The sequence below is a fragment of the Desmodus rotundus genome, chromosome 12 (genome assembly GCF_022682495.2).
Source record: "Desmodus rotundus isolate HL8 chromosome 12, HLdesRot8A.1, whole genome shotgun sequence".
NCBI classification, from domain to species: domain Eukaryota; kingdom Metazoa; phylum Chordata; class Mammalia; order Chiroptera; family Phyllostomidae; genus Desmodus; species Desmodus rotundus.
The window spans coordinates 88884667-88909784 of record NC_071398.1 but is presented as its reverse complement, the minus strand read 5'-3'; the positions used below and the strand labels follow the sequence as shown (position 1 = coordinate 88909784).

Sequence of the window (25118 nt, the reverse complement as noted above, 5' to 3'; positions counted from 1 at the left end):
ACTGCGGGAAAGTATGAATTTTTTTGTATCCCTGGGAATCAGTTGTCTGGCTGCTTTTTGGAAGGGTCATTCCAGTTGCTGTTAGAATGTGGAGACATTACCTTTCAGCTTTCTTTTCTTAATCTGATTATTTTCATTTTGTGTGAACTGCCTTACCACAGATTTTTCAATAGAGTATATACCCTTGCCAGAAATGGTATTTGTGTTTTCGGTGACATAAGGGAATGTTGCTGTGACTTCCTACGTTGTTACTTGCTAAAGCTAATGTGTGTTCATCAGTACCTCTGCTGCTTCTGGCAGAAACCTACACTTGATGGGCATTTCCCTTCCCAGGAAAGGATGACAGCCGCAGTGTACGACTTTTCAAAGTTAACATCTGTTCTGGCATATGGGACTCCAAGTCAGTAGTTACTAGATTTCTCTTTTTAGCTTTGTCATTAATAATGTGCTTATGTAAATCTTTAAGCTTTGCTTTACGCCTTAGTTATATTTTATGTTTCCCTATTGTAGAGACACCTATTTGTCTGTGCCATTAAGTCTGCAGATATTTACTGGCGGCCAGCCGTGTGTGCTGTGGCGGAGTCCACAGCAGATAAAACCCTCACGCTCCCAGAGGTGTACACCCTGTAGCACCAAGTACACCAGTTCAGAGGAAAATCTGTAGCTAGCTTATTAAAAATATACATGCAGATAGGCCAGATGGACATGGAGAAGTATGGTATCAGCAGTTTTCTTTAGGCTAAAAAAAGTGCAGAAAGCCTTGGCTTTGAATGATAGATGTGTGAAATATAATACAAAATACGCTTCTTTTTGACCTGATTTGAAAAGAAAAGATTGGAGGAAATGACTGGTTGTGTTTGGTGAAGTGTTAAGTTGAAAGAGATTGCCAAAGGTAGAATACCTTCTTAGCTCAAGTGGAGAGGACTGTCTTTAGACATTGTAGTGGTAAGGATCTTTAAGCAAGCTTTTGATCCACAAAACACAAAATATTGGAGCTAAGAGGGCTCTTGATGCTACTTAATATAAGTTTTTATTTACAAATAAGGAAAGCAGATCCTCAGATAAAGTGGTTAGCCCTAGTTCACTCAAGAATTTAGAAGCAGAGTTTTTTGTTTTTTTGTTTTCTTTTTACCATGTGCATGTATTTGTAGAAAATTTGTGGCTACTATTTGATTAACCCATGTTCCTGTTGTCAAATTGTCTCCACCTAGTGGCAACACATATTTTGCAAGGCTGAGTACAAACATGGGAAAAACTTTGTTAGGGGGAACTTTATTGATCCTTCTTTTTGAGGAAGAGTCCACCAGCTTGGTGACCAGCTGTGTTGCTTCGGCAAAGGGAAAAGAGGAGACAGTGTGCCTAGTGCTTATTTTCATATTTCATAACCTTACTAAGGAATGTGTAAGCTCTACAGTTGCAAGTGAGCGAGCAGCACATTTATTGACAGTGTGAGAAGTGGGTGTGTTAAGCTTGTATTTTAGAGTTTTCATGTATACACACAAGCATGTGTATTATTAACATTCGTATATTCACATGTATAGTTTTTTCTCTCATGAGCTAAAAGCATGGCACAGTCATCAGTGGAGAGGAGATTAGCTCACCAGTCAGTGCTGTGGGATCAAAATCAAGGTGTTGGCGTGCCTGTGTTCCTTCTGGAGGCTCTAGGGGAGAGTTCATGCCCTTTGACATTCTGGTTTCCAGAGCCTGCCGTCACCCTCGTAGCTCGTGGGTTCCTTCTCCATCTTCATGCCAGCCGCGCGGCATCTTCAGATTTCTCTCTGACTATTGCCCTGTCCTTTCATCACACCCCTTTCTCTTTTATCAGGCAGGACCCTTGTAATCACATTGGTCCAGACCAGATAATCTAGGATTATCTCCCTTGAAAAAGAGTCTTAATTTAGTCACACTGGCAGACTTCTTTGTGTCTTGTGAGGTAGTGAATTCCCAAATTCGGAACATGAGGACGTGGACACCTTTGTGGGCCCAGTAGTCAGCCTACCAATAAGTTGGAGACTTAATTCAGAAGGCCACTAAAAATTTACAAATGGAATGTTTTAGTGTATCTTAAATTGATATCATATTGTAGTCCAAAATAAATTAGCTTCTATATAGTAAGTTGTAATTAATGTTTATTCCCCCTCGGGAACAGTCTTCGGTTTTTTCTTTATTATTGGGAGTGTAAGTTGGACAGAACACGCTGACTTGTCTTTTATTACAGCAATTGTAGCTATCATATATTCTTCACAGAATCCTGCAGAATAGGTAAATTGTTTCAACCCTGGTAGGGTTTCATACTTGAATTTCTGTAGTGACTGAAGAGTAGTTGGTATCACAAAGTCGAGGCTCACTGGTAGATGTCTTCCGTCCAGTGCTATTGCTGATGAGTTGTTTTTGAACCCGATGCAGATAATCCATAACACTTGATAACATGGTGGGATAATTTTGAATAATTCTCTTCCTACACCTGTGGTTTAGTTAGCAAGCGCAGAGTTTCCTTTGATTCTTTTTTTTTCCCTAAAGATTTTATTTATTTTTAGAGAGAAGAGAGGGAGGGAGAAAGACAGAGAAACATCAATGTGCAAGAGAAACGTCAGTTGCTTCTCACACACCTCCAACCAGGGACCTGGCCCACAACCCAGGCTTGTGCCCTGACTGGGAATCGCCCAATCCACTGAGCCACACCCGTCAGGGCTCCTTTGATTCTTATTCCATGTTTTCTTTTCACACTGCACGTTCTTTTCTGTTATGGTTTTGATTACTGTAAGCTGAAATTTCACATCAGAACCTTTCATGCATCAGAGGTGTTTATTTTTCTGGATCATGGGCATGTACCTTATGTGCAAACAAGTCCAAACCCAATTCAGCTTCTCACCCCTTCCTTGAAAATGTATACCATTTCTTGTTTAAAAACATTACAGATTTTCTATTGTCACAAAATTTTCCATTTTTAAGTGTACAGTTCAGTGGCATTGAGTGCATTCACATTGTTTTGTGACCGTCACCACTGTCCATCCCTAGAATTTTATCATCATCCCAAACTGAAATTCTGCATTCAGTAACACTAACTTCTTATTACTGCCCACTCCCTCCAGTCCCACGTAACCATTATTCTTCCTGTGAATTTGACTCTTCTTGGTGCTTCATATTAGTGGGATCATACATTATTTGTCCCTTTGTATGTGGCTCATTTTACTTAGTACTGTATAATGTTTTTATTTTTTAATGGTTTTATTTATTCATTTTTAGAGGGAGAAGGGAGGGAGAAAGAGAGGGAGAGAAATATCTGTGTGCTTGCCTCTCATGTACCCACCACCGGGCACCCACCTGCAACCCAGACGTGTGCCCTTACTGGGAATTGAACCAGCTACCCTTTGGTTCGCAGACCGGCACTCAATCCACTGAGCTATACACCAGCCAGGGTTGTATAGTGTTTTAAAGGTTCATCCATGTGTAGCAGGTATCAGAATAATGTTACGAACATAGGTATACAAATATCTGTTTGAGTCCCCTGCAACTCAAAACAGGTACGTTTGAGATGTATTCGTTTGAGTATATATCTAGAATTGGAATTGCCAGATCATAGAATTAAACATAATTCTGTGTTTAATTTTTTGAGGGGCCTGTCATACTTCATTCAAAAATGGCTATACCGTTTTACATACATCCCTGGTTTATCTTTCAATGCACAGAGGTTTCAGTGTTGCCACATCTTTGCCAACACTTGTTATTTTTCTGTTTTTGATAACAGCCGTATAGCCATCCTCATGGAGTGGTATCTCATTCTGGTTTTGATTTGTACTTTCTAATGATTAGTTGGGCATTTTTTTCATGTGCTTATTGGCCATCTCTATGTCTTTGGAGACATGTCTGTTCAAGTCCTTTGCCCATTTTTGAATTGAGTTGTTTTTGTTGTATTTCTTTATATATTCTGGATATTGATCCTTTATCAGATACATTACTTGCAACTATTTGCTCCGATTCTGTGGGTCACCTTTTCAGTCTTGCAAGGTACAAAAGTTTTCTTTTTAAATAAAAGTCCAGTTTATCAATTTTTTCACTTGTTGCCAGTTCCTTTGGTGTCATATCCAAAACAACATTGCCAAATCCAATGTTGTGTAGAATTTCCCTTATGTTTTCTTTCAAGAGTTTTACAGTTTTAAGTGGGTAGATGCTTTGGGTAGTATTGTCATCTTAGTAATACTGTCTTCTGATCATGAACAAGGGATGAGATACCTTTGCATTGTCTTTCATTTCTTTCAGCAGTGTTTTGTAATTTTCAGTGTGTGAGTCTTTTGCCTCAGTTTAATTCATTCCTAAATATTATTCTTTTTGAGGCTTCTGTAAATGAAATTGTTTTCTTGAATTCCATTTCAAACTGTTCATTGTCAGTGTTTAGAAATGCAGCTGGCTTTTGTGTGTTGAATCCATCCCTCCTGGCCCCCCTTCCCCCAGCCCTGGCTCTGCACAGCTGCTGACTTCATTCATCAGTTCAGTATCTAACATTTTTTTGTGCAGTCTTTAGGGTTTTCTACATATAAGGTTGTCATTTGTAAACAAACTTTTCCTTTTTCCTTTCCAATTTGGATGCCTTTTATTTATTTTTCTTGCCTAATCAGGCTAGAACTTCCCTAGCACTAATATGTTGAACAGAAGTGGTAAAAATACCCTTCCCTATTTTGCTGTCTCACTTTTTTCTTTTTAAAGCATCAACCACTCACAGCAGCAAGCTTGGGAGCTTGTAGCTTTACTCTTTTATTTTTTCTCATTTATTGTATCCCATGTGTTTTACCTCCTAAGTGTTTTTCAGCTCTGCTCCTCCTAATTCATGCTTATTAACACACACACGCGTGCACGCAAACACTCCTATCTGCCCCATTGTAGGAGTTTTTTAATTTGGATTATTGCATAGGTCTTTAGTATTTTATCTTCCCTAAGTTCATCCTCCACTGTTGCTAGAGTTGATCTGTGTATCTCAAATGCAAATCTGATTTTGTCATTCCACTGTGGATTTTTCCCAACACCTTTGCATGGCATAGGAAGTCCCCATAACCTGGTCCACAATTTCATTCTTTAGCCTCTGTCCTACTCCCAAACTCCTTCTTTTCTCTTAACCTAAAAATAAAAAGCCAAAAAAGAGAGGCAACAAGCATTTATTTAAGATCAAAAGAATTGCAATGTGGGCAACACAGATTCAGGCAGAGACCTAATTGATGTCCTAATTACAGGGTGAGGGCAAGGGGTTTTTATGAGAAAAGGAAGGGAATAATACATGCATAGAAGAAAGACATTTCTCTTGGTGCCAACAAACTGAGTTACTTTTTAGCTATATGTGACTGGTAACTGATCCTGTCTTCAGAGAGTCCGTAGTCATCAGGGTATCTTTGTTGTTGTTCAGGATGTTTGTCTGCTTTGCTTTTGCTTTGCAAAGGGTTGTTGGTAAGACAGTGTTGGTTTTGCCCAGTTCAAATATTCCAAAGGTTCAGGGACCAGGATGTGCAAAGCACTTCCTCTGGAATGGCTGTGCTGGCTCCGTTTTTAAATGACTTCACTTGTGTCAGCTTTTCACATTTCACTCATTTAATAGCAACTTACAGTTTCACAAAAAACCCCATGCTGAGTTGTGCCTATTGCTTATTATGTTTGTCCGTCTGGACTGCTTTCCTTTCCTCAGTTGGTTAACTTACACTTCCCTTTGAACTTTCCTCTTCCAAGGAGTCGTCTCTATAGGAAACCTTTTCTGATTTCTGTTCTTCCATTTGACTACTTCTTTGTGCTTTTGTAGCACTCATCAAACTGTGGAAAAACATGTTCAGGGCCCACTAGCCAAAAAGCCTTTGGAGGGTCTCATTTCCTATCGCATAGTAGTAGCTCTCAGTAAATGTTTTCCAAACTGGTAAACTCAACTGGTTTTCGTTATGGGTCTGTTAGCTTCTAATAGTGGTGAACAAAGGACAGAAGGAAAACAAAGCTGCTGCTGATAAACTGGTATTGACTAACATTAGACCTCCGTAGGCTCTTCTGAAGCTTTGGGGAAAGACTGAGTTGGACCATTAAGAAAGTAGGCATTGGGCGGGAGGGGTGAAGGAGTGGTGTTAGAGGAGACCAAACAGTAATGAGTGATGGGGAGTATTGTAAGAGGGCACGTGATCTAGATTATCTAGGTCTGCATTTAATGGTATTTTAAAAAATCTCAGAACATTTTTCTTGTAACAATAACTTAATTATATAGAGACTAGAAAACATTAAGTCTGTTACCAGTATGCAAAAACTTAATTAAGACTGGATAATGAAGATCTGGTAATTTACCTTTGAAGGGTTTCTGCTCTGTGATCCACAATGTGGAAAAATACATAATCCAATTAGGAGTTGATGATATTTTCTTTTTAAATAAAGGAGCTATTAGATTAGCAAAAGTAATTTTGATGAGTATTCCAGATGTTCAGTGCGCTGACAAGTTTTTCAATAGAAACACTTTCTTTGTGTCTTAGACACTTACAGAACTTAGTGTCTGTCTTAGAGCTGCAGTTCCGGATGGAATGGCTGTGAGTGGTCTCCACGAGGTGACACTGCGGGCAGCGTGGGGACGGCAGTTGGATTGCTTACTCAAAACTTAGTGTTGCGCCTTGGTTTGCCTAGTCTTCAATAAGTCCCTAAACAGTAACACCTATACCCTATAAGTAGGCAGTGTTTCAATTAAGGAACAAATCATTTGATCATTCATGTGTTTATAATGTAATGCAGGAAGAAAAATGCTAAAGTTTGGAAGAGTTAATTTGATGTGACCTTAATTTATGTTCACAGGGGACAATAACCATGGAAGAAAAAGATACATTTCTTACTACAAAAGAGAGAGGGACGGTAGGAGAGGGAGGGAGGGGGCCTCTCGGTTCTGGTTCATAGTGCTTAGGGGAGCAGTCTCCAACGAAAGAAGAAAAGTGCTTTGTAGGAAAATGGGATAATCTAACTAAGTAACTTAAAAGTAATTGTATTTCTGATATATGATCTATATTTCACAGTTTAAAAAACCAATTAAGGGAACAAATCATATACAGGACAAAGAATATACAGGATAGAGACACACAGTGTTGGCTGTGAGGAGTTGTCTATGTTAGCCTTACCTTCAGCAAGTGTGGGAGGGTGAAAAATGGGCCCTCAAAAGATACCCACATTCTGATCCCCGGAATCTGTAATGTTACTTTATTGGGGGGGTGTCTTTGTGGATGTCATTAAGTAAAAGATCTTGATAGACGATTATTCTGGATTATCTGGGTGGGCTCTGCATGTCATCGCGTGTGTCCTTAGAAGAGAGAGGCAGAGGGAGATTATTCCCGCAGACGAGGAGGCTGCCATATGACCACGGGCAAAGGTTGGAGTGATGTGGCCGTTCGCTAAGGAATGCCAGCAGTCAGTCCAAGTTGGAGGAGCAAGTGCAGCCCTGCCAGTGGTTTTGGCCTTGGGATACTGATTTAGAACTTCTGGCCCCAGAGATAAATTTCTGTTTTAAATCACTAAACTTGTGGTAATTTGTTACAGCAGTCGTTTTTCAAAGTATAAATGGACCTTTCTAAATAATCCCATTTACCTAAACTCTCCTTTGGGGGGTGGTATAATTTATAGCTCACTCATATTGGACTGTAGTTGTCTCTCAAATTTTCTGAACAGATCAGGCAGTGTTTATGATTAAAGCAACTGGTCAACATTTTCAAGCATAGAACTCTGAGGTTTTAGCTCAAAATAAGTTATATTTAAAGCTTTTTTTTGGGGGGGGGATGTTTTATCCAGTCGGGAAGCTCCCTCATGGCTGCTTTTTTATAGCTACACTTTCCTAACATAGTACCCACAGTGTCAGCCCATTTGTTTGCACGCGTGCTATTTAAGATCAGTTCTTCTTTCACCTGTGCTGTAGAAAACGTGCACTTGAGGTTCTTACTGGGAACTGAGCTACGAGTCCACTGTGCCTCAGCACATGCCAGGGTCTCACTTGAGACTTTGGTCCATTGTGAGTCTCACCAAAGGATAAAGGCCACATAGGTTCTCCACACTTTACCTTTATATTTTTAACGATTAGAGAGCAGGGTGCCCTGGCCCGTATTACTTTAATCCCCTCAAAGACGGCATATGGAGGGATGGTCCAGGAGTCTTCCATTCGAAGGGTTCCGAATGTTCTGCAAGGCTGCCGTTGAAGACGCCCTTCTGTGTGTCATGTGTTACACAACTTGTCATGGAATTTGAGCCAGAAATGTCTCTATCCAGTATTTCTTTTTTTCCCTTTAAGATTCTAGGAACTACACTTAGTATTCAGCCACATACAGGTTGCTAACAGCAAACAGCTGACAAGTCTGCCTTTTCTGGTCATTTTTGTTTGTTATAGAGAAAGCCTTAGACGAGTAGTCTTGGATTAGCCTGCCAGTTGACCTTTTTTTTAATTATAGGAGGCACATTAAGCAAATACTCTTATATTCCTTTTTAAAATGATTTATTCTTTTTAAAGGGGATTGATGTAAAATTTTTAATAAGTTAAAGAGTGGCTAAATAATTTTTTTAGTTTTTTGTTTGTACATATGAGGGGGTGCTGAGAAATAAAAATATTTATTTATTGACGTAAATAAAGGAAATTATATCTTTTCAGCTTTATGGCTGTCATTATGGCAGATTTTATATGAGCATCTCATTGAACTTTACCAAGGACCCTGAAAATTTTTGTCACTTTCCAGATTTAAAAACAAACAAACAAAAAAACCTTGAGAAATTTGCTTGTGGATTCATACAGTAACTGCCAGCAAAACTCAAGCTGATGCAGTTCCAAAAATCACTTAACCGGCTTTGTAGCTGTCTCATTTGTGAGCCATAACATAAGGACATCCCTGAAATGGGAAGTTCTCCGCCCTTATTCTTGAGGAATTTATGGTTTAATGGGTCTATTTTTCCTTCTGTGGGAGCTAGAGAATGGTCTCGGGAGCAAATGAATGGCCCAGTTAGGGGATATGAGGGTCTTCAGGAGTCTCAAAGAGTTGAATGGGAAGCTTTAATTAGTATTCTATTTTTTTCACATGAAACCTGTTCTTTGCCACATCTAACCTCTGTAGATTTGACCATGGTATTTTAGTATTCCCCTCAAGCAATTTAAGGGTGGGGTAGAAATGGCACTTCAGGCAGCTTTTATATTTGTCAGCTACTATCAAATGATATTTACTTAGAAACCGTTATGATTACTGGTTAGGTCTCTAGTCTTCAAAGGACTAACCTATAAAGTAATAGAACCTAGCATCCAGATACAAATTTTCTAGTATTTCAGATACATTACTTAAGTGTAATACGTTTTTTAATGGAAACCTTAGAATGGAGATTTTATTTTACTTGTATTTCTTATTTAACTGTAGTTGGCGTATAATGTATCTCAGGTGCACAATATGGTGATTGAACATTTATATGCCTTATAAAGTGATCACCACACTTAGTCTAGTAATCATCCTTCACCATGCAAGCTTATCACACTACTGTTGACCATACAGGGTAGACATTTTAGTCTTTAAGTTGGGGACTTCATGTATTTTTGTCCTGAATATAATTTTTAAATTCATTTTCAAACATCTGTATTTTTAAAGGCTGAAATATAGGGTAGTTTTAGGAACGAAATTCTGTATATTAGAATGATAACTATTTAATAGTTATATTTACTCATATTATCCTGAAAGTAGACATACAACTTCTGGGAAAAGGGTGATTAATTATTAGAGCAACCTCTGCATCAGTTCCCTTCTGCCCATTCTGGCCGAGCCCATCCCCCAGAGTAGTGCAGTGAGAGCCAGATGTTCACTTGGTGGCTGAGACCCTAAAACCACGTGTCTGAGCTTGTGTGCTTGTTACTCAGCTCTAAGCGAATTCTCCTTAGTTGATAAGGGGAGGATCCTAGGTTCTTAATCTCGGGAATGTAAATGAATTTTTCTTTGGGGGCCAGAAGATCAGACAAGTCTCTAAACCTAAGACCCCTGGATTGTCTCCGTAGTCTCATAGTCTCATCCCCCCCCCCCATACATAAACACATACTTCTAGAGAGAAACTTCTTCCAGTTATCTTTATGTTTTTAAGGCTTTGAAGGACAGATTTCTTTTTTGTTTTTCTGCTCAGAGCCCTAACCATGCCAAAATATAAAAATATTTTCTCTATGCTTAGCAAATAGCCCTGGCTGGTGTAGCTCAGTGGATTGAGTGCAGGATGCGAACCAAAGGGTCGCTGGTTTGATTCCCAATCAGGGCACATGCCTGGGTAGTAGGCCAGGTTCTCAGTGGGGGCCAAGTGAGAGGCAACCACACATTGCTGTTTCTCTCCCTCTCTCCCCCTCCCTTCCTCTTTCTCTAAAAATATATAAATAAAATGTTAAACAAAAAAGAAAATAGACCCAACTGATAAACCTTCCTTTTGTTTTCCCTTTCCCATGTTAATTAGAAGTTATTTCTTTTTTTAGTTATGACCATGTGAAATGATAAGATTGCTTAATTTGAGCTCCTTTCTTTAGTTATCACCATTGTTGAATTACTCAGCAAATATTTATTGAGTAGCTACTATGTGCCAGGGCACAGTGCAGGGTAATGAGAATATTGTGGTGAATAAGATAGCTCAGGGGCTTTTAAAAGTGCTGTGTTGCTGGGGGGAAGACGTGAAAGAATGACAAAGTTAGAATTTTGTTAGACTGTATGAAGGAGCTGGTTATGGGAAAATCCTTGGGGAAGAGAGCCTTTCCAGGTAGAAGGATGGGGTAGTGAAGATTCTAGAATGAGAATGAGCAAGATTGGTAAAAAGGATGACATGCGGCAGAGACGTTGTGAACAGAACTCAAAATCACAAATATCATTTAGGTGTTTGGATTTCTATTGTAATTGCTAAAATAGGGTTGTGATACACATCTTGCTCAACAATTTGCTTTTCAAAAAAAATCTTAAGCCCTGGCTGGTGTGGCTTAGTGGATTGAGTGCCGGCCTGTGAACCAAAAGGTCACTGGTTCAATTCCGGGTTGGGGCCCATGTATAGGTGAGGGCCAGGTCCTCAGATGGGGGTTTACAAGAGGCAACCATTCTATGTATCTCTAGCACTGATGTTTCTCTCCTTCTCTTTTTCCCTTTCTTCCCCTCTCTCTAAAAGTAAATAAATAAAATCTAAGAAAAACCTTAATGTATATTAGGTACATGTGTTGAATTCCACATCAGACATACACCTATATAGTATTCTGTACTGTGGATATAACATAATTAGCCATATTCTTATTGTCAGACATTTATAAGCTTTTGTGACTTTTTGGTATTACATATAATGCTGTTAATTTTTATATATATTCATATCCGTATGAGAATTTTTTTGGATAGATTTATGAAGAGAATCATGAGGTCAAAACTTAAGTGCATTAAAATTTTTGACAGAGCCCACTCTGAGAAGTGAAGATTCAGCCAGTACTGACCAATGAGTATTATTTTTTGATTTGGCCGAAGAGCAGAGACAGTTCTTTGTTGTAGTCTCTTCATTGGCATCTATTTTTCAGATACTCTCTTTTGATTCACAACAGTTAATTTTATTGAATTTTTATTTTTTCTTACTTTTTAAATGTATTTGATTGACTAAGCTATTACAGTTGTCCCATTTTTCCCTCCCCTTTATATTCCCCTCTACCTTGCACCTCTCCTCCCACCAGCATTCCTCCCCCCTCCCCACCTTAGTTCATGTCCATGGGTGGTACATATAAGCTCTTTGACTTCTCCATTTCCTATACTATTATCCTCCCCCTGTCTATTTTGTTTCTACCAGATACGCTTCCTATTCCCTGTACCTTTTCCCCCACTCTCCCCCCTCCCCTTCTCCACCGATAACCCTACATGTGATCTCCATTTCTGTGATTCTGTTCCTGCCTAGTGTGCTTAGTTCGTTTTGTTTTTGTTGGTTTTAGGTTCAGTTGATGATAATTCTGAGTTTGTTATCATTTTACTATTCATATTTTTGATCATCATCTTTTTCTTAGATAAGTCCCTTAATATTTAATGTAATAAGGGCTGGGTGATGATGAATTCCTTTAACTTGACCTTACCTGGGAAGCATCTTTATCTTCCCTTCCATTCTAAATGATGGCTTTGCTGGATAGAGCAATCTTGGGTGTAGGACCTTGCCTTTCATGACTGAATGCTTCTTTCCAGCCCCTTCTTGGCTGCAAGGTTTCTTTTGAGAAATCAGCTGACAGTCTCACGAGAACTCCTTTGTAGGTAACTGTCTACTTTTCTCTTGCTGCTTCTAAGATTCTCTCCTTCTGTTTCATCTTAGGTAATGTAATTATGATGTGCCTTGGTGTGTTCCTCCTTGGGTCCAGCTTCTTTGGGACTCTCTGAGCTTCCTGGACTTCCTGGAGTCTATTCCCTTTGCCAGATTAGGGAAATTCTCCATTATTTGTTCAAATAAGTTTTCAATTTGTTGCTCTTCCTCTTTTCCTTCTGGCACCCCTTTGATTCAGATGTTGGAATGTTAAAGTTGTCGCAGAGGTTCCTAAGCCTCTCCTTATTTTTTTGAATTCTTGTTTCTTCATTCTGTTCTGCTTAACTATTTATTTCTTCTTTCTGGTCCAAACCGTTGATTTGAGTCCCAGTTTCCTTCCCATCACCGTTGGTTCCCTGAATATTTTCCTTTATTTCACTTTGTATAGCCTTCACTTCTTCCTCTATTTTGCAACCATACTCAACGAATTCTGTGAGCATCCTGATTACCAGTATTTTGAAACGTGCATTTGGTATTTGACTATCTCTTCATTGCTTAGTTGTATTTTTTCTGGAGCTTTGATCTGTTCTTTCGTTTGGGCCATATTTCTTTGTCTCCACGCACCTGTTATGATGTAAGGGGCGGAGCCTTAGGTATTGACCAGGGTGGGGCAGCCTATTTGGCTGCCTTGTGATGCTGTATGTCGGGGAGTAGTCCGAGAGGGAAAAATGCTGCTTGCTCAGCTCTCTGCTGGCTTTAAGTCACTTCCCACACTACCCACAAGCAAAATTGGGTCCTTCTAGTGCTTATTATTGGGTGGGTGGGTTTGTGTACATTCTGGAACCCTGTGAGTCTCTTCAATGAACTCTCCTGTGAAGCTGGGAGTTTCTCCCGCTGCTGTAACCCCCACAGATATTTACAGTCAGAGGTTTGAGGCTTTATTTCCCTGCCCTGGAACCCTGGGTTGCGGTGGTCTGTCTTGCTCCCCAGTTGTTCCTCCTGGTTTATCTGCATGCAATGTTGGATCGCCCACTCTGCAGCCGCTGCCTTGCCAGGAGTCCTCCCTGCCCCGGATTTCGTCTCCGTGCCTCCTGCCAGTCAGAATGAATGTTTCTTCTTTAACTCCTTGGTTGTGGGGCTTCCATACAGTTTGATTTTCTGCAGTTCTGGTTATATTTGTTGTCTTATTTGGTTGTGTGAAGAGGGAAAGTGTATCTTGCCTACACCTCCATCTTGGCTGGAAGTCTATTTTTATTGAATTTTTAAAAGGATAAATGGGATTATTTTAGAGTTTAAGGTATCTGTTTGTCTTAAAATATCAATACATGTTGTACCGAAGTTCTAGGAGCTGCTGTTTCTACTCTTACACTTCTAAAGAACGTGTATAAAATGACATCATCCAGTAAGTTCTTAAGTGTGTGTTGATCACAGACAGTAAAAAGTGGGAAGTGCAGTTGCACAGAGATTTCCGCATAGTGCCACATAGCTTGATTAAATCAGCCTCCATGTCAGGGAGGACGTTTCTCATGCCTAATACTGTAATTGTGCCTTAAATACCGAAGTGCTCCGTCCCTATAACCATGCCACCGTGCACGGCAGCGGTTTGAGAATTCCTGCTTTCTGCGCCATCTGCTAACACTGGATATTATCAGTCACTTTTAATTTTGTCTGTAGCACAGACAAAAAATAGAACAATTAAGTGATTATTAGTGAAGCCAAGCACATTTCAATTTTATTGGCCACTAGTATTTTTCTGTTAATTACCCATTTATCACTTTGCCTGTAGTGAGTTGTCTTCTAAATTGACTTGGGGGAGGATTCAGTAGAGATTATTGGCCTTTGGTTATAATATGGTACAAATATTTTCTCCCTGTCTATTGCTTAGCTTTTAAATTAGCTTATGATGTCTTTCCTTGTTTTAATACATCTAAATGGTTATTTGTGGTTTGCAGGAAATCTGTGGCTTTTTTTGGCGTGTTTTTAATTTGATTCTACTGGATTTTCTAGGCTGTGTTCTCTGCAGCTGATACTTTGTCACTTCCTTTTCCAATGTTTCTCTCTTTTTAAAAAAATTTGTGGCACATTTTAGGACTTTCAGCAGAGTGTTGTAGGGCAATCTTGTTTTGCTCCTGACTTTTTAAATTAAGAATTTTACTGAGTTTTGCTTTTGTGAATAAGGAATTTTTTTAATGTTTTTTGTTTTTATATTTTAGCTGTTGTTTCTGTTGGATTTGGGCTTTTATAGTGATCATTTCCGCCTTTCTTTAGGTTTATATTCTAATTTCTAATGCTTGGTTCATCTTTTTTAGAGTCTTTATGGTTTTCTTATTTAAAAATTGAAGTTTATAAATGTGAGGGAGATTTCTCATTACACATCTCATGTATTTCAACAAGGTAGTATTTTCATTTCATTCATTTATAAAGAACTTAACCATTTCAATTTTGATTTCCTCTTTACCCATTCCAGTGCGGCCTTTGCCTTTCTACTTGAACTCCATTTGATTCTTGGGAACGTCACCATTGTAGCCTCTCTGTAACCTCTTACTACCTCTGTAACCTCTGTAACCTCTTACTACCATGTTTTCCTCTTTGCTACCAGCCACACTGACCCTTTCCGTGTTTTAATGTGTCTAGTTCTTTGAAAGGCCTTCCTTGATGCCCCTGTCTTAAGTTGCTCCTTTTCTTCTTGATTCCCTAATCCAAAGCTCTTTTTTTAGTATCTTTTATATAGCACTTAAAAGTTTTAAAATGTATTGTATGCGTATTTGTTTTGTTTGCTGCTCTTCTAGCATCTTGCACACTGCAGTAGATAATTAGTATTTAAATGAGTAAATGAATGATACGTAATCTTATGAAAAGATTAGGGCAAGGACAGGGACCTACCTGGCTAAATAGGTCTGTTCTCAGGCAGATCAATTATGGTAAAGTGCTTCGAGAAAATTGAGAATCTGGAAATTAAATTCCCTTAAAATTCACGAAGTTCTGTATAGAGCCCCCTAGAAAGCTTTTGTGCAATTCAGGAGAACACATACATCACATACTCCACTTTCAAGATCCCCAGTTAAGTCATGTAAGAACAGCATTGGTAAGCAGTAATTCTTTCCCTTTATGTATCATGTAAGGTTCATTTTCTTTTCTTTCTAAATATTTTACCTCATTTTTTAAGTTTTATTGAAAAGCAGGCTCATTACAAAGTAGGCTCATTTGTGGTTATAGGAGAAAATATAAGGTATATGAAGTTATTTAAGACACTGGGGTAGGCAACTGTAATCAATGAAAAACAAGGAAGTCCAAAAAAAGCATGGGACATACATTGTACTTTGCATCTACTTTTTTCTACTCAAGCAAGTATAACCTTTTCCCTCTGGCTTCTTTTAGAATTTCTTTTTAATCTTAAATTTCTAAAATTAAAAAATGATATGTCAAGGTATTGTTTTGGGGGCATTTATTCTGCTTGGTGATTTCTGAGCTTCCTGGACCTGGAGTTTGGTATGTAACATCCATTTGTGGACATTCTCAGTCATTATGGCTTCAGATACACGCTCTGTTCCTCTCTCTTCTCCTCTTGATATTCTCATTATACATAAGTTACATGTTTTATAGTTATTAGTCCTTGGATATTATGTTCTTTTTTTCCCAGTCTTTGTTCTTTTGCTTTTTAATGTTTGGGGGTACTGTTGGTGTATCCTCTAGCTCAGAGGTTAACCTTATCCAGTCTACCGACAAGTCCATCAAGGACATTTTTCATGTCTGTTACAAAGGTTTTGATCTAGCAATTCTTTTTGGTTCTTTTTAGGATCTCCATCTTTCAGCTTACATCATTCATGTATTCTTGTGTGCTTTCTCCTTTATTCATTAGAGCCCTTAGCCTGTCGATCATTGTTGTCCTAAATTCCTGGTCTCATAACTCCAGCATCCCTGCCGTGTCTGGTTCTGATACTTGCTTTGTCTCTTCACATTTTGTTTTTTACCTTTTTGTATGCCTTGTAATTTTTTCTACGTAGCAGGACATGATGTCCCATGCAAAAGGAACTGCTATAAACAGGCCTTTAGTATTGTGGTGAGGTGTAGGGGGAGGGAAAGGACTCTGTAATCCTATAATTAGGTCTCGGTCTTGCAGGGAGCCTATGCCTCTGGACTGTGGGCACTTCACAAGTGGTTCTTAGTTTTTCCCCTCCCCTTCTTCCCTCAGTAGGTGGGAACAGGATGGCTAGAATGGGCAGGAGGTGGGTAATTCCCTTCCTCAGGTCAGCTAGGTCCTGGATAATACCCCAGCAGCTTAGGTTCTGGTTACCAGTTTTTCCTGAGGGTGGGGCTAGTTAAGAAGAACAGCAAGACAAGTGGCTTAAAGTGCTAGAAAGCAGATTTTGTATTTTTGGCAAAAGTTGGACTAGATGGCCATGATGCAGAGCCTGAAATCTTCCTGACTGAGTTCTAAGTTCGATGACCATGAATTTAAAAAAGAAGTATTATTTTGGGTTAAGGCAGTTTTCTATACTTAGGTACTTCCTGCATGCCAGCTTTTGGGCATTCAGAGATCAGTGATGGTCTCTTTTGCTCTCAAGTATCTCATGTTTATAAACAGAGAGATTCTTGAGCTTTTCTTTTAACTTTTAAGGAGCCAGTGTATAATTTCTTATTATTTTATTCTCAGTATTTAAAATGACTAAACATCATTTTTTAGGCTTACTTCTCCTTCACATACTAAAATTATTTTTCTTTTTATTCCTAGCAATGTCTCAGGCTGTGCAGACGAATGGAACTCAACCATTAAGCAAAACATGGGAACTCAGTTTATATGAATTACAACGAACACCTCAGGTAATATACACTAAGATAACTTAGGGGAAATATGAGACCTGTGTAAATTGACATACGTTTTTAGGAAACTTGAAAGAATATAACAGTAATAATAAATTTATATACAAATAGTCCTGACTTACGTATGTTTGGTTGACCATTCATTCATTCATTCAACAAATAACTTGAGTGCATATTCTACCAGCTCCTAAGGTACACACTTGGTGAAGTGGTGAATAAAACTTGTAGCAACACCCTTAGCAGGGGTGTCCAACCTTTTGGTGTCTCTGGGCCACACTGGAAGGAGAAGGGCCATCTTGGGCCACCCATTAAATACTTTGAGACATGTAGTCACAAAAAAAATCTCATAATGTTTTAAGTAAATTTATGATTTTGCATTGGTCCACATTCATAGCCATCCTGGGCTCCATGTGACCTGTGGACCACAGGTTGGATACCCCTACCTTAGAGTTTATAGACATTTAAAAAGTAAATATCCATAGAATTAAACATTTGAGAGATTGGGTAAAGGAAAAGTCCTCAGTGCTGTAATAAATAACTGGGGAACTAGGAGAGCCTATTTTGAGAAGGTAAAGATGGAGAAGACTGGAGGAAGAAGCAGGCTTAAAGGAGGTAAGCATACTTAAAACTGAACTTAAGTTCTATCTAACTTCTAGATGCCTAGAAGATAGGCAGAGATGCTAACTAGGGGTCTGGACCAAATACAAAATTTCAGAGATTGTCAGTGCATTTATCATAAAACAGTGTGACTGGGTAAGGTCACCTAGAGAAAGATGAGCAGAGGGCCCAGAACTCAAGGCAGAAGAGCTTCGACAATTAGACATCAGGCAGTGGACAAGGGACCAGCAAAGGAGACAGAGAAGGAACAGCCAGACAAAAGTAAGGAAAAATGGGAGAGAGGGGACAAAACCTAGGAGGAAATGTTTCAAGGAGGAGGATGCAGTTACTGTGTTCCGCACTGTTCGGAAGATGGCTAAGATGAGGCTTACAAACGTGCACATTTGATTTAGCAGTGTATCATCGGTGACTTTGACAAGGGGTCCACTTGAGTAGATGGTGCTGCTCTGTTGAAGGAGCGGAAAGTGAGATGCATAGTCAATTCTTCAGAGAAGTTTGGCTCTGCAGAGGAGCAGAGAAATGGAGTGCAAGCTGGAGGGGAACCTGGAGTTAGGTTTTAAAATCTGTTGTGTTTATAAGATGGGACAGAGAGCCCTGTTGACCTCTTCCCCTCGCCCCCCCTTCCCTCTCCCCTCGCCCCCAGCCAGCTCTAAGGCACATTATTCACATCTCTCTCTGCAGCATCTCTACGGAGATACTACTCTAGGCTGATTTAGTGGAGGAGAGCTTACCGAAGTGTGAGCGCACAGCATAGTACAAGTGACACACTCGAGAAGGTAGGAAGGGATGTCCTTTTGATAGGAAGAGGCAGACTTTCTCATAGCAAGAAAGAAGACGGTTTGTAAAGATTTCATAGAAACTGAGAGAGCTCTTTTTTTAATGAAATTTGAGGTAAGGTGATTTATTGAATGTTCAGGTGGAGAAGGTCTGCAGATAGAAGAAAAGATGAGCAATAGTGTAGCGAAAGAAGAATGAGTTTGTCAGAGAAACCGGTTGCGCAGCAGGGTTGAATACCCATTGGGAGCTGGTGAAGTTTTTAGTGATCTGAGTCAGGTTGTGAGATCCCCTCCACAGAGCTACACACCTGCACAGGTACAGGCATGGAGGACGTGGCTGGCTGCGTGTGTCCAGGGCTAGGATTTTGCTAGGCGGGTTTTTCCTAAGCGGAAAGAGGAGGACTAGCTGAGTCATCATCACTCTCTCTGGTATTTCCTCATCAGAGGTTATAATTCCTAAATCAGAAGTTTTTGTTCGTATTAAACTAAGCAAAATAAAATATAGAAAGTGCTTTATATAGAGAGGTTGAAACATAACAGACACTTGATAATAGTGATAGGCACTTTAAATGTAAATATCTTTCACTTGAGTTCTGTATGGACAATATCTGTGGTTTCTGTGTCTGTCTCTGTGGGGTCATCCATCTTTGACCCTGTAGAGACAATAAGTATGATGGAGAGGCAGTGGAAACAGGAAGTGTCATTAACATATGGGAAGCCTTATTTCTACTTGCATCTTCCTTTTCAATAGTCACTTATTGGACCTCTTTTCTTATCCATAGGAGGCAGTACTGGTGGCTTTAGAGCTGGGTGATTTGTTCTGAATGCCATCTTGTGGGAAGAGTGAGTGGATAGTGGTGGCGGGGATGAAGTAGGAGTCTCTGATCTCCCTGTAGCTGGGAGATGTGTACATGGGTGCTCTAAATGCATTGTGTCGCTGTAACATTTTTCAGACATGACAAGTAGAAATACGAATACTTGTTACACTTCAGATGTACTATAGTCTAAGTCAGTTTGTAGGTTAGCCCAAGAACCTGACCACTTTGTGTAGAATTGCTTCTATGGACCAAGACATTTTAGAGTTCTAAAAGTGATTTACACATGAAATGCTGTTAAACTGTTCATAAATTAGAGAACACTTGGAATCTCTTTGCTGGATGGCATGAAGTATGTAATTTACAGTAATCCCCTCTTATTCACGGGGATTACCTTTCCAGACACCTAGTGGAGGCCTGAAACCACAGATAGTATTGAACCCTATGCATACTGTGTTCCTATACACACATAGTCAGGGTAAAGTTTAATTTATAAAGTAGCCAGTTGCATGGCTACGAAGATTCTTTCCTACTATAGATCTTAGTAAGCTCTTTTTTACCTAAATAAAGCACTGTATGGCTTCTCTGGCATTTCCGAATCACCAGCATTACTACTCCTGTGCTCTGGGGCCATTAGGAAGTAAAACAGCGTTACTTGAACATAACACTGTGATACTGAGACAGTTGATCTGATAACCGAGATGACTCCTAAGCCACCGAGGTATGGGCGGTGTATACAACGTGGATACTCCGGACAGAGGGGTGATTCATGTCCCGAGTGGTTGGAGCAGGGCAGTGCAGATTTCATCACATTACTCAGAACAGGGCACAATTTAAAACTTCTGAATTGTTTGTTTTTGGAATTTTCCACTTAAATTTTCAGACTGCGGTTGACTGCACGGGAACTGAAAGCTCAGAGAGTGAAATCGCAGATAAGGGGGGACCACTGTATTAGCACAATGGTGTTTTGTTTTTTTTTTTTTTAAGATGGAAGAATTTTTAGGGTTTATTTAGCCCTGACTTCCTCATTTTGCAGGGTAAGAAACAATGTTATTTAGAGTAGAGCCGCATAACTAGGTAATATGGCTAGAAGTAGAACCTAAGGCATCTGATTGCAAACTTAATGCTTTTTCAAATGATGTCAGGCTAATTTACTATTAGTTTAAACACATTACTATATTATCTTTAGCATTAAATTAAGAGGATCTGTATAATGCAATGGTGGAGGAAGTGAAGGGTATTGGGGGAAATTACAGCTGAAATGAGATTGACTGTGAGTTTACAGTGGTAGTGGCTGGGTGACTGGTACGTAGATCTTCAATTTTGTCATTTTCGATACTTTTGTATAAGTGAACTTACCCATAATAAAAATACAGCATTTAGCATTTAAACTTTAAGTTGCATCTTTTACAGGAGGCAATAACAGATGGCTTGGAAATTGTGGTTTCACCTCGAAGTCTGCACAGTGAATTAATGTGCCCGATTTGTTTGGACATGTTGAAGAACACCATGACTACAAAGGAGTGTTTACATCGTTTTTGTGCAGACTGCATTATCACGGCCCTCAGGAGTGGGTATGTTGGAAATGAGTTACACTCAGTGCTCCAGTTACACTGGGACAGTGCGCTGTGGGTTGTGAGAGATACCTTCTCTGGAAGTATTCATTTGAGAATTGGACATTTTTCTGAAGTCTGCATTTTAATTACTGGAGAATCTTTGTTTTGATTTTATACAATTTTAGAAACTTTATAAGGATGAGTATTTGTTCTGAGGAGATTACAAAGCATGAGGCCATGGTTTTTCTACTTAAATATATAAAATAATATCCTTATGAATGCTATTTTTAGTTTTTAATTTTACTTCTTTTTAGAGAGAAGGGAAAGAAGGGAGAAAGAGAGGGAGAGAAACATCTATGTGTGAGAGATACATTGACTAGTTGCCTCTTGCACACCCCCAGGTGGGGACTTGGTCTGCAACCCAGGCATGTGCCCTGACTGGGAATCAAACTGTGTGTGACCTTGTGGTTTGCAAGCTGACACTCGGTCCACTGAGCCACACCAGCCAGAGCTGAATGTTGTTTTACTAAAAGAATTAATAACATAAATTAATATAGAGGTGGTTAGTTTTTCTTTGCATGTCATGGAATTAGAAAGGGAAAATTTTTATTAAGAAAGGATTGATTGCTGTTTCAAAAAATGGGTATATATAAGTTATTGGGAATATTCAAATTTTTCTCTCTGGGCAAGTAGTATAGAGTATCTGAGGTTTCCAAACTCTTGCTTACCCACTAGTCAGATTTTAAAGAAAGTTTAAGTTAATTAGTTTAAATTTCTGTGACTTAGTAAAGGTATTAAAGATAATAACTATTCCCAAAGCTAGATATTTTTGTCTGCAGCCTAAAGATACTGGTATTGTTCACATTTTTCCTTTTTTTTTAAATTTAGCAATAAAGAATGTCCTACATGTCGGAAAAAGCTAGTTTCTAAAAGATCACTAAGGCCAGACCCAAACTTCGATGCACTCATCAGCAAAATTTATCCAAGTCGTGATGAGTACGAAGCTCATCAAGAGAGAGTCTTAGCCAGGATCAACAAGCACAATAATCAGCAAGCACTCAGTCACAGCATTGAGGAAGGGCTGAAGATACAGGCCCTGAACAGGTAATGGGCGGGGAGCCGGGGGGTGGCAGTTTTCTGAATAGTTCATTAAATTTTGGATTTTTACTTCACAGCCTCCATTTCGAAAAAAGACAAAATGCAGTAACAAATAGTAGTTCTACATGATTACTTTTTCATTCAAGTGTGTTATATGTCTCCAGGTGTCATATATGCCTGGGTTTCCATTTGAAATATTGTACCAGCACTTTTGGAAACCTCTTTTATACCCACTTCACCCTCCACCTACCCACAGTTCTATTTCTCCTCTTGACTGTATAGCAAAGCTTGGAGGAGTTGACTGCTCACTCTCTACTTCTCCCTCCTATTCCCTCCTGAACCTCTGTAGTCCCTCACGTCACCCTTGTCAAAAGTTACTGGTGGTATCCACGTGGTGAAATCTAATTGCTGCTTCTCAGACCCCATCTTACTTACAGAATTTGACAAATTAATGTTTCCTTGAATAGTTTTCTTCACCCAGCTTTCAGGAGACCATATTTTCCTGCTTCCCTTTGTACGTTACTAGCTGTTTCTTATGTCAAACTTAACTACGTATTCTACTGAACTTTTTGTTCTCACCCCCTACTTTCCTTTATTCTTGCTCATTTCAGTCGATGGCCGCTCCATCATTCTACTTGCTTTAGCCAAAAACTTTGGAGTCACCCTTAACAGCTCTTTTTCCTCACATTCTGTATTCCAATCTGTGAATAAATTCATTTTTATCTTTCCTTCTAATATATCTAGATTGTTGTAGGCCTCCATTGTCTTCCATTTGAAGTACTGAAAAAGCCTCGTGATTGATATTTGTACTTTGCACACTTACCCATGTAGTCTATTCTTTGCACAGCAGCCAGAGTGACTTCGTGAAATTGAAAGTCAATCGTGGTTCTCCTTTGCTTCGAAGTCTCTAATAGCTTCTATTAACACTTGGGTTAGAGGACCTGAATGATGACTTCTAAGACCCTGTGTAACGTGGGCACCTTCTTACCCCCATCCTGTTTTCCTTTCTGACATCCCCTAATGTATTCAAGCCTCATCATTTTCCAAAGTAGGAGATGCTGGTAGAGTCCTGTCCGTATCTAGTGGTTCTCACCTCGGCTGAATATCAGACTCACTTGGAAAGCTTTTTATCCCAGGCCTTCAGAAACACCTCAGCCCAAGTGCAGTGGATTCGAGTCTTTGACTAGGGTCCAGACATCGTTCTCTAGGGCTCCAGGAGTGGTTTCGGAGTGCAGTCTTCAGCCCCTGGCGTGGAGGTGGAAAGATGGGCAGGCTCCATTCTGACTGTACTAAACTGACCTGCAATTGTATTAAGCAAAGTAAAATAAAGTAATAAATTTTTAATTTTTTTTCAATTACAGTTTACATTCAGAATAATTTGTTGTAGTTTCAGGTGTACAGGGCATAGTGGTTAAATAATTGTGTACTTTACAAAGTGGTCCCCTCCTGCCCCCATATGTCTAGAACCCACCTTGCACCATACATACTTATAAGGTATTATGTTTTGAATATATATTTTTTAAAAGAGTTACACAGTCCTAAGAATTAGAGAGATGTTAATAATTATTTAACTTAGTCTTTTACCAGGAGAAAGAATCCTCTTTGCAAAATCTTTTGCAGCTAGGCCTTCAGTTTTGTTTGTGCATTTCTAGTGCTGGGGGTAAGAGGGAGGAGCACCTTTCATTTGTTGACAAGTGTACTACAACTTCCTTACTGTTCTTCAGACACGTCCAACACTCTTCCGCCTGGGGCCTTGGCACTCACCGCGACTTTCAGAAACCCTCCTCTTAGCGCGAGCCTCTTGGTGCACTCTCTCACGGTCCTCAGCTGCCTGCCGAGTTCCGTCTTTCACCTCGGGCCTCCACACTTTCTCACCCTGCACGCCCGGTTTTTCTCTACAGGCATCATTCTCTGACATTTATCTGTTACCCGCTGCACGGGAATAATGTAAGCCCTAAGTTGGTAGAGACTGTCAGTGTGATTGATTCTTACAACACCAAGACTTGGAACCGTGATCGGCTTGAGTAGCTGCTCAGTAAATATTTTGAATGCATGCCTTTTTAAAAATTTTTTTTTCTTTATACTGAAATATAATTAGTTTCTTATGTGCAGCAATCTTGGTCTGTCTTTGTCAAAATACTTCAGTTGGATTCTATACTTATTTCAGGTCCTGCTTTCATCTACAAGTGCTTCAAACAATGTCAGACATAATTTTTATGTTTTTCTAAAGACTGAATACATTTCTGATCGATTGTTCCTCATGTGACATTCGAGTCTTTCGGTACAATTCTTGTAATGCTGCCTCCGGAACAGAATGTGGCATTATAGATATGGTTTAATAAATGCAGGATATAATAGGCTATTGGTGTCCATTTCCAAACATTCAATGACAGCTACCTGAACTAATCTAGCTCTCGTCACTTCAAATAGAAAGAAGTGTGGAAATACATTAGGACAGGTCAACTGAAAAAAATTACAGTCAGCTGAAAACAACTTTTGTTTTATTGTTTTGGCCTGTTTGTATTTTTTTAAATTGTGATAAAAAAACACTTACTTAAAGGTAACTACCGTTTTTCCTATTTATTTATTTAAAAAGTTGGCCATCATGACAGTTTTTAAGTATACACTTCAGTCGTAGAAGTACATTCACGTTGCTGTGCAGCCAGCATGTACAACTCTTTACCTTACAAAACTGAAGCTCTGTACCCAGTCAACAACAGTTTTGCATTCCATCCTGGTAACCACTGTTCTGCTTTCTGTTTCTTTGAATTTGACTAATTTACATAGAATCATAGTCCTTGTGTGACTGGCTTATTTCACTAGCATCAGGTTTGCGAAGTTCATCTATGTTGTACCGTGTTGTTTTACGACTGAATAACATTCCATTGTATATGTTCATATCTCTTTGAGTTAGTTTGTTGCTTAACATGTTAGTCATCCCCTATTGGTTTTTGAAATTACCTATAGATTTCATAAGCAATATTTTATTTTGGGGAGAAAAGCAGAAGATTTCTTGAGCATCTTTCCTAAGCAGTGGGCTATTATTTCCTTGTTCTGGCCATAAACATTTGATAATGATACTATTTTCAGAAATGCATGTCATTCTTTTGTATTCCTTTTTCATCATGCTTCCCTCCTTTTTTCTTATATATACAGGTAGAGAAAGGGGCAATGTGGTAGAAAGAATGTGTATCACACCCTAG

The 25118-nt window shown here is 39.2% G+C and overlaps 1 protein-coding gene across 1 annotated transcript in view; it reads left to right on the top strand.

Moving 5' to 3' along the window:
• Positions 1-25118, top strand: part of RNF2 (ring finger protein 2) — a 36996-nt gene that overhangs the window by 8913 nt on the left and 2965 nt on the right. The window contains exons 2-4 of the mRNA XM_053914659.2: positions 16964-17052; positions 20675-20835; positions 21706-21921. Of these exons, the coding sequence (XP_053770634.1) occupies positions 16966-17052; positions 20675-20835; positions 21706-21921 (464 nt within the window). The 5' untranslated portion in view covers positions 16964-16965. The remainder of the gene's footprint in view (positions 1-16963; positions 17053-20674; positions 20836-21705; positions 21922-25118) is intronic.